At 35.6% G+C, this 10,510-nt stretch overlaps 1 protein-coding gene across 1 annotated transcript; it reads right to left on the reverse strand.

Moving 5' to 3' along the window:
- Positions 1 to 7,123: 7,123 nt before the first annotated feature.
- On the reverse strand, positions 7,124 to 9,529 carry LOC107759460 (two-component response regulator ARR17-like). The gene is made up of 5 exons (XM_016577407.2): positions 9,125 to 9,529; positions 7,999 to 8,078; positions 7,812 to 7,889; positions 7,620 to 7,690; positions 7,124 to 7,531 (listed from the first exon to the last, which is right to left on the reverse strand). Exons 1-5 carry the CDS (start codon positions 9,243 to 9,245, stop codon positions 7,435 to 7,437), a joined length of 447 nt encoding a protein of 148 aa, XP_016432893.1. The 5' UTR covers positions 9,246 to 9,529; the 3' UTR covers positions 7,124 to 7,434.
- Between the last annotated feature and the right edge of the window lie 981 nt (positions 9,530 to 10,510).

Here is a 10,510-nt window from a genome sequence, read left to right on the forward strand (position 1 = left end):
AGGATGATTCGCATTTGCTTACCGCAAATCCGCTATTAAATCAAAGGTGCGACCAGAAATGGCATGAAAGGAAGCTGCAGGGGTCCGAGATAAAGCATCAGCTGCTAAATTGGTCTTTCCGGGATTGTACAAAATGGTAAAATCATAACCAACTAATTTAGTCAACCATTTTTGTTGCTCAGGGGTCTGAATAACCTGCTCTGTTAAATTCTTAAGGGACTGCTGATCTGTGTGAATGACAAAACGGCGACCCAACAAATATTGACGCCATTTATTAACAGCTTGTGTAATTGCTAACATCTCTCTATGGTAAGCTGAGGCTTTCTGCATACGCTGACACAACTTTTGACTAAAATAGGCAATTGGGTGGCCTTGTTGTGATAATACTGCACCAACCCCTATACCTGAGGCATTTGTTTCCACATGAAATTCTTTAGAGAAATTGGGCAAAGATAAGACTGGAGCAGATCCAAGGGCACTTTTCAAGGCCTCAAATGCATGTTGTTGTCGTTCAGTCCAACCAAAGGCATCCTTGAGAAGATATGACACGGCCCAAGTAATCAATCCTTTGTTGTCCAAATAGACATTTGGATTGTTTAGCGACTAACTGATTCTCCCGTAGTAGACGAAGAACAACTGCTAGGTGTTCCAGATGTTGTTCCCATGTACCACTATAAACTAAGATATCATAAAAAAAAAACTAGGAGGAATTTTCTGAGATACGGTTTAAATATTGAGTTCATAGTTGCCTGAAAGGTAGAGGGAGCATTAAACAACCCAAATGGCATGACAAGAAACTCGTAATGCTCTTCATGTGTTCGGAATGCCGTTTTCGGAATATCATCAGGGCGGATTCGAATCTGATGATAGCCAGATAGTAAATCCACTTTCGAAAAATATGTGGCACCATTCAGTTCATCGAATAACTCATCAATAGTAGGAATGGGAAAGTCACGCACTGTAATGGCATTAAGGGCCCGATAATCAACACAAAAATGCCATGTGCCATCTTTCTTCCGAACCAATAGCACTGGGGAAGAAAAAGGACTGGTGCTTTGCCTGATGATACCTTCTTTCAACATCTCAGCCACCAAATCTTCCATGATTTGTTTTTGAAAATAGGGATAACGATAAGGTTTGACATTCACAGGCTCAGAGTTAGGATGTAGATTTATAGCATGGTCTTGGACTCTTGGTCACGCGATGGGGAAGACCATGGGGCTTGCAAAACACATCCTGGTACTCGAGCAGAATTGCAGTAAGATCAGAGGGGTAATTATTTGAAGATGGACTGGAATCGTGAATTACCTCAAGGCGATAGAATGAAGCAATCACATCCACTGAAGTGAGACGTCGTAAGCTTTGAAGTTGAACAGGCTGAACATCAATAGGAGGGTTCCCCACCCAACTATGTCTAGTACCATGTAAGGAGAATTCAAATGTGCGTTTGCTATATTCAGTAACCACCAGTCCTAGAGTAGCCAACCATGAAACTCCCAAAACAATATCTGAACCATGCATAGAGAGCAGTGGCGGACCCAAGTGGTGGCTAGCGGGTTCAACTGAACCCGCTTCACAAAAAAATAATAATGTGTATATGTATAAATTAGGATTAAAGTTGTTTAAATTTTACATAAATATTTTATTTGAACCCACTTGACAACTACTATTTTACGACTAAAGTTATATACTTGTAAGATTGAACCCGCTTGCACAAAATCCTGGGTCCGTCACTAATAGAGAGCACATACAGATCTAAAGTAAGGGTGCAACCTTGAATAGTGAGGTTAACCGCTCGAGCCACACCTTCACATTTGAGTCGTTGACCACTACCCACCACAATTGGAAAATTAGAAGTGCGGTCAACTATTAGGTTCAAAAACTTTGCAACTCGAGGCTGAAAAAAATCATTGGTACTCCCCCGGTCCAACAGAACCTGTACTGGAGATCCATTAACATGTCCAGTAAAAAGCAATGTAGTCGGAGAATTGCCACCTGATAGAGCATGGTATGAAATTGCAGAATGAGATTGCACCTCAAGAGACTGCAATTCTTCTGCCAACACATCGTCAGGGATAAAAGATTCAGGAACTCGGTCATTGGAGTCATCCTCCAGAAGTAATAATTGAGGAAATGTTTTGCATTTGTGAGAGGCTGAGTATTTCTCATCACAATAATAGCACAAGCCTTTTTCACGCCGTTGTTGAATTTCTGCCGGGGTTAAGCGTTTCAGTGGAATTTTAGTGGTCGACGTGGAGGAAGAAGGTGGTGGTTGTAAAGCTAATGTGGAAGGAGGAGTTGGCAGTAATGGCGGGTTAGAAGCTGAAGGAGTAGGTAAAAGAGGAGGTTGTTTGGAGTAAGGAAATTTTGGGTTGTTTCCCTTGGCAACCAAATATTTTTGCTCATACTTATGGGCCAGAGAAATAGCCTGCTCCAGAGTAGTTGGTTCATGTACCAAAACATCAGTCTGAATATCTGTCCTCAACCCAGAAATAAAACATTGGATCAAAAAGTGATCCGTCAGGGCCACCGTTTCGCTAGAAATAACTTCAAATTTGGCTAAATAGTCAGCGACAATGGTCGATTGACGTAGTTTTGCCAAACGACCCTCTAGTTTCTATAAGGAGCGTTGTTTGAACCGGCAAAGAAGTTTTCCCGCAAAGTGGTCCCAGTCGATCAATTGCTTGTTTCTATAAAGCCACTGATACCAATCTAAAGCCTCTCCATCCAGATAAAATGAAGCAAGGCTTAACTTATTAGAATCACTAATGGAATAAAATTCGAAATACCTCTCTGCTTGGAAGACCCAGGCATCTGCATTATCACCATTAAAACGGCCAAACTCCACTGGTGCTGGTTTATGGCGTAAAGTAGGATAGGACACCCCGTGTGATGATTGGCGTAGCGATGGTTCAGGACTACGATGGTATGAAGGTTCAAGTCCGGTTGAACGCTGTTGCAAAGAGAAAGCGGCCATTTGAGACAAGATATCTTGCATGACTTTTTGATTTTGCGCCATAGCCCATAGCTGTTCGAAAATCAGCAAGGTCGCGTGAAAATCCAGATTGTGTTTCGCATATCTCCATCAACGGCTCATCAGAACCTTTGTTTTTCAAGTCCGGCATCGCGGACAAATCAATGAAAGCACCAAAATGTTATAACCCAATTTAATACTGCATCCGTTTCAATTTATGTGAACCTATTTTCTTTTTAGTCTGTGTCAAAAAGAATGACATCTTTACATATTTGGAAACAATTTAGGTTTATTCAATAATTTATAGCCAAACAAAATATATGTGACTTATTTTACACCACAAGTTTAAAAGTCTTCTTTCTTTTCTTAAATTCCGTGCCCAGTCAAATAAGTTCACACGGAGAGAGTAATAAATTATAACAATGTAATAACAGGAAAGTCTATATTTAATTCACAAACTGACAAACAACTATTACAATAATAGTACTAGAACTGAGAAAGATTCAGAAAGAGAAAAGAGGAGAGGAAGTTAAGAAGTTAAAAAGAATTACAGAGAGGATAGAAGAGAACATGAAAATTACTTCAAACTTTAAACTTTTTTCTACCCAATTCCAATATCCACTGCTCACTAAATACCTAGTTCCCCACGCAGGGGCGATCCGACGTATTTTGGGGCCTAAAGCCAAATTTTAATGAGGGGCCTTAATATTTTAATTTTTTTTATATTATTTGAAGTCAATTTTTTGCATCTTTTTTAGATGCAAAGTTACTAATAATTTTCTTATAGTCAATTTCTCGTAATAAGTCTTTCTCAATTGACAATATAGCTAACCCATTTAATCTCTCTTGAGACATTGTTGATCTTAAGTAAGATTTTATCAATTTTAATTTTGAAAAGCTTCTTTCCGCTGAAGCAACGGTAACTGGAATTGTTAACATTATTCTATAAGCAATATAGACATTTGGAAAAGAATAAGTCTCTTTATTTGATTGAGTATATCGATTAAACTATTATCTTCTACTTGTACTATTTTTCTTAATACTTTCAACTCAGAAAATAAATCTAAACCATCAATTTAGATATAACCAAAATATGGAGTGTGATTAATTGAAGAACAAAGTATAAAAATATAATATAATGGTATAGTGCTATTAGTGCACACGTTATCTTCACTTTGCTAGACAAAGTCAGTTAGTCACGTTGTTAACAAAGTATAAAATATAATATAGTGGCATAACTATTAGTGCACAATGCACTCGTTGTTTACTTGTCTTCACTTTGCTCAACAAAGTTTTGTTCGAGAAAGTTGTGGACTTGTGGTCCACTATTTTAAATTTGTGTTCAAACTTACCGTTTCATTTTATAATATTATTATTATTATTTTATATAAAAAGCTTTATTTGCAAAGCCTTCTTCTTCAAACGCCTCTTCGCTTCATATTTGAGATGAAATTTAGGCGACATGAAACGTACAAACTAATATCTGTGAAAAAAAAGAAGCACTATTACTGCAACAACGAACAAAAAGACAAGAGCCAAAAAGGAGTAGTCTTTCTGAGAATGTTGCTTTTCCTGGCGTTACTCCAGCTGCAACTGAGTTTCAGCAACAAAATATTTCTCTTAGGGGCTCTTCTTTTGTTTCAAAAACAGGTCAGAACACATCCTTTGTTATTTTATTTTTGGTAGAGATGTCCCTTCACGCTCTTTGCATGTGAGTATAATTAAATGATGCTAAATGTGTGTTGTGTTTCCCCTATTAGCCAACGAGCGTCACGTTGATGCTTTACCAGTTACATTTGACAAGCAAAAGATTATAACTTATCCCTTCTACTCCTTTGAAGTAGGCAAGTATCAAGGATGCAACGTGGACTTTTACATAATGTCTTTATTTATTCCTAATTTATTACTTTTTGGTGTATTCTTGTGCTGATACTAATATTTACTAATATTATCTCCTTTTGCTTTGCATCTGTCTTCTGGATTTCATGGTGTTTCTATTTATCCTATGATTGTTGTTGTGATACTGATATTGTCCCCTTTTTGTCCTTTTGTCTTTTTGTTTTTTTGAGCCGAGGGTCTTTCGGAAACAGCCTCTCTACTCCTTCGGGGTAGGGGTAAAGTCTGTGTACACACTACTCTCCCCAGACCCCTTTAGTGGAATTTTACTGGGTTGTTGTTGTATTATTATATATTTTTTAATTTATAAATATAATATAGATATAACCAAAAAATGGGGCCCCCATAAATATGGGGCCTAAAGCAATTGCTTTACCCGCTTTATGGACGGGCCGCCCCTGCGGTGAGGACGTATGTGTGACTAATGGTGCTCATCGCTAAAGTGTGTCCTTTTATGTAACGATCACTTCGTCTAACAGAGTTTGTTGGCGGCCCAACACTGTCCAAGTCTTGCTGATTTATTTCATTTGGGTTAAGCCCACTCACACGTATGACACATTTTGTTGATAATATGGAAATGAAAGACACGGTCACAGAAGGAAGATTAGCCGGAGCATTTTTTTTTTTTATTTTTTTTTTTTAAATATCAGTTACTTTGGATCTAATCAGCCTACTTTTAGTCTCAACTCCTCTAAAGGTAAAATCAATCTTCTTCATGTATAGTGTGAGGAAATAAGTAATTCTTCGCCGCTGACAAGCATTTTATTTTTTGGATATGTACTGCTCAGTATTGTTAGTTAATCAGACTTGGCTTTGAGATAATTACTGAGATTACATGAAATGCATGCCTGTGAACTTAAAAAGTAAACTTTGCTCCTGAATAGTTAATGGAAGAAAACAGTGGAAATCTGTTAGTTTTTTATTGATGTTAGTGAACAGAAAAGTTCCTTCTGAGGTTTTAAAACCCTTGCGTGCAAAGTAAACCTGCCATTCATATCTTTCACCTTGATACTTTTGCAATATGACTGTTACTTAAGCACGGTGCAAATGATTTGGAACTACTATTGAATTATACAAGGTGTTATAGGATCATCATGGAGAATTGCATGGCAAATGGGCCACATTTCTAGATTGTCTCAACTCTCAAGGATGTTGGCATGCCTATAGTAGCATTTTCTCTCGGAGACAGCAGTAAATGTCCGTTTCGAAGTTTCTTAGAATCTTAGAAGATTTGGATGGATTGTCTCGACATGCACCATGTTGCTACACGCTGACACATTTAGCTCACAGCATGCTTAGCATATAAGCAGTACATGTAATAGCCTTTAGGTCTTGAGTTTGGGTCCTTGCAGACATTTTTCTTTAGGTGACACAATGTGTAATGAAATGATATAAGTCATAACTGCCATGATCTCGTAGGCCATGATAATAACTCTCTTTGGGGTACAAGTTAATGCTGAAGTGTACCCTATAAAACTAGTGCGGTCTCATAACCCCCGGTACTCCCAAGTTTGACTTTTGTGAAAACGATCCCGGAACGGTATTTTGATGGCTCTTATAGGTTCGTATCGTGATTTTGGACTTGGGCGTATGCTCGGAATTGAATTCGGAGGTCCCTAGGTTGATTTGACTTGTTTTGCCGAAGGTTTTAGAAGTTTCCCTAAGTTTGACAGTAGGTTAATTTTTTGGCTATCGGGTTAAGAATTTGGTTTTGGGACTTGGAATAGGTTCGTTTTGCTATTTGAAACTTGTCTGCAAAATTTGGTATCATTTGGAATCGGTTTGATAGGATTTATATGCTTGGTTGCAATTCTAAAGGTTCTTGAGTTTTCCTTTGAAATTCATGCGTTTTAATGTCCGATTCGTATGATGTTGTTAGACTTGTATGGATATTTGGTTTGGAGCCCCAAAGATTTGGGTGAGTTTCGGACGCGTTTCGGATTGGATTGAGAGGCGTTTGAGCCTGTTATTGAATCTAGGCATGCTCCATGAGGGGGGAAGTAAGTTTTGGTCAACCTTATGTACCAAACGACCCCTTATTTTATGTAGTCAAGGTATATTAGTTTTGTCTTTGGCCATACAAATATGTGGTTTTAACACCATTCCTCACAGTTCCTCCTTTTATCTTCTTTTTGCAATCATTTTTGTCCCTTGGGCCTTTAAAGGGCTTGACTAAATTACAAAGGTGAATTGTTTATCTACAAAACAAAACAAAAAGTTTACACTAATGCTATAAATAACAAAGAAATGGTGTTTAAAATGCTGATGAAATTCAGAAGAAGAAGATTCCAGGCATTAGTATTGACAATTCTGATAAACAACAATCAAGAATTTAGAAAAGGAAATTAGAAAAGTCAGACTAAGGTGGACAAAAAGGGAATATGCATCCCTTGATGCTATAAGCCTTTAACTAACTTAGAAATGATACCAAATGCCAACACATTAGTTCTGTGTATGTCATTATACTGCAATTAAACTTTATATCAATCTGAGAACTCTCATAATCATTCCTCATATGCAAAACAATTCTCTGCTTATTTTTTCAAATAGTAATAAGGATCACTTCATCCTTGGCATTGCATTAGTTGACATCGTAATCTCTTGACATCTGAATGTTTCAGAGGCTTTAGCATGAACATCTGAGCTCCTTCTTCTAAGCATCTATTCATTTATTTCGATTAGTAACAGGTGACAGAGTTCAAAATTTCAATATTTTGAGGTAATTAAATAGTAGCAATTGATAACTTACTCATCAATTCGAGTTGGAATGTTCTCAGATGACATAATCACAACTGGTACATCCTTCAAAATCGACGATTCCTGCTTGTATTTTCAAGTAATTAATTTGTGCCAAAAACACCTCTTAACCGAAAAAAAAACTAATTAAAGATGATTAAAACAGTAATGTTCAATGAATGTTGAATTATTAAATGAAGACTACCTTGATTTTCTTAAGCAGCTCATAACCAGTCATTCCTGGCATGCAGTAATCTGTTATTATCATATTAACCTTTGAACCCTGCAGAAATAAACCCATAAAAAGAAAAGGAAATAGAAAAAGAATATAAACATTAGTACCATCCCTTGGAGAAAGTAAAAGCAAATATAAAATCGACAATTATAATTACATTGCCATTTGTAGAATGCTCCTGATCAGCTCCCAAACCCAAGTACTCCAAGGCCCTCAGACCATTTTCTGCTGTAGTCACTGAAGCAAAGTACAAACAATTTTTAGAAACTAAAGATTCATTATATTCATCTAATTAATCAATTAAGGCTGTATTGGGTTCCAAAAACAAAAAATTTAATCATATCAGATATCTCGAGCTTATTGGCCCGATTATTATGATTCACACTGGATAGGCTATTAAGGGGAGAAAATGCTCCCACCTGAAAACCAATTAAAAATTTTACAAATGAATTAGAGTAGATAAAATTATCTTTACTAGGTACAGATGAATCAACTCTGAGGCATGGTATTAATTTCTGGCCATACCAGAGCTAGCTAGGACCCTTATTCTTTTGCTACATCCAATATTTATTATCATAAATTATGCTATCCAGGTGTATTTTCCTATTTCTGGAAAAAGGAAAATAATGAGAATGACATAAATTTGAGTCTAAAAGTCCACATCAAAGGATTCGGAAAGATATGATCCAAACACAAAAGAATCAGTGTGATCACGTATTCATAAAGGTTGGCATATTTAAAAGGTTGACCTAAAAGTCTAATAAGATGGTGTCATTTTACTTTTCATACACGTTTACCCCCTCCCAAATTTTTTTTTTAAATTAAAAATAGCCGGTGGATATACAATATATGTATAATTTATATATAACCTATGTATACCGGCTAAAAAAATTAAATACCGAATTTTTTTAACTGCCATGGAAGGAATTAGAGGGGGAGAAAATGTCCTGAGAAGATCCAAAACTTAAATCAATGGGTCTTGAATTACATTGCACCTACTACTATTATGTGATAATGATGCCAACTCAACATATGGAAATCTTAAAAACTGCTAGTGTTAATAGTAGTACTTTTGCACCCACTGATTCAGATGGAGGAATTTAATTTTAATAATGCAGCGCTTGAGAAACTTTCAAGATTTTATATATGGATAGAGAATAAGATAATCAAATTGAAACAAATACTACATTTTTCTTATTTGATAAAGAGAAACCGAAATACATACATTATCCAGTCATTGTAAGTTAACTACAAAATCAAAGGATGTAAGAAAGTGAGATTACCTTTGCAAGAGGATTTCTTGAGTAATCTCTCGACAAGTTTACGATCAACAAGATTGTCATCCACAGCTAGAACATGGGGTTCCTCAGATGAAACTGTTGAAGAAGATGCATAAAAATCCATTCTTTTCACTTGACAATAAGGATAATAATTGACAATAAGGATAATAAAAGAAGGTAGAAGAAGATGCAAGAAAGAAGAGAAGAATCAAGAATCAAAGTGTAAAGAAAAAGCAATGTGGTTTGTGGGTATTTAAAGGAAAAGAAAGATACTTGGAATTTCTGAAGAAAAAGATTTTGAAGAAGGTGGGGTTAGGGGTATGTTTAAGGGAAGGAATCAGCCAAAAAATAAAATCAAGAAGTGGTCACAGATGTTTTGTGATCTCAAATTTTGCTTCTCTTGATTCGATGTACATATTGTATCAAAACAACAGTATCAGTATCTACTACTGTTTCCACAGCTTTTTCTCTTTTCTTTTTAATTTAAAAAACAAGATTTTTTATTTTTATTTTTGGGGTAACTAATTAAAGGGTAAGTTTATGTTTATTTGATATGGTCAGAATATAAGATAGGATCCAAAGTATCAGCAGGCAAAATAGAGAGGAATTTGAAAAAATGGATACAGTATCTTGCTAAATCTTAATAAATGAGGACCAAATCTTGCTGCTTGCATTGTTAGGATCTTTTACAACAAAATTTTCTCCTAATACAACTAGCTTTAGCAGATGTGTTGTCACACACACTCGAAATAAGGAGTAAATAATTCACCATTTTAATTCAGATACATTTAGTACGTCTAATTAATACGTATACTTTCTTCGGGATTTTGTTCATGGCGCTTTCTCATTCAAATTTTGAATGTATATATTTCAAAATGCTGATTTTTTATTTTTTTTCCTGTATTCGGTAGTGACTACTAGAACTATTTGTTCATGGTGCTTTTCCATTCGATCTTTTTTATGCATTGGACGGTGGAAAAAAATACTTGTATTAGTCCCTCCATCTCAAATTATTTGTCCTTTTTTTACACGTTTTTTAAGAAAACATTAATTAGAAAGGATTTTGGATTCTTTTACCCTTATTTATGTCTTAAAATATAATTTTTCTTCATTAAATATTTATGTTATTTATGTATTATCCATCTTCAAGAACAATTACTATTAAGGGTAAAATAAAAAAAAATTTATCTTGAACTTCTAAAATGACAAATAATTTAAGACAACTATTTTTTAAAATCACGACAGATAATTTGATAAGGAGGGAGTATCAATTACTAGTAAAAACATAACTTAAAAACTTGGCGAGATGGTAATTAATTAACATGCTATCACATGTTAAACTAAACTGATAAATTCTACTGTTTCTTTTCACTCTAATCCTTGTGATTT

Source organism: Nicotiana tabacum, chromosome 4, assembly GCF_000715075.1.
Source record: "Nicotiana tabacum cultivar K326 chromosome 4, ASM71507v2, whole genome shotgun sequence".
NCBI lineage: Eukaryota > Viridiplantae > Streptophyta > Magnoliopsida > Solanales > Solanaceae > Nicotiana > Nicotiana tabacum.

What these genes read in the sequence shown, in the direction of transcription:
- LOC107759460 (XM_016577407.2), bottom strand. Translation starts at nt 9,245, where the DNA reads ATGGATTTTTATGCATCTTCTTCAACAGTTTCATCTGAGGAACCCCAT. An exon ending in CAAGAAATCCTCTTGCAAAG is followed by an intron (nt 8,079 to 9,124) that starts GTAATCTCACTT and finishes ACTTTGCTTCAG; the next exon opens with TGACTACAGCAGAAAATGGT. An exon ending in AGCATTCTACAAATGGCAAT is followed by an intron (nt 7,890 to 7,998) that starts GTAATTATAATT and finishes TTATTTCTGCAG; the next exon opens with GGTTCAAAGGTTAATATGAT.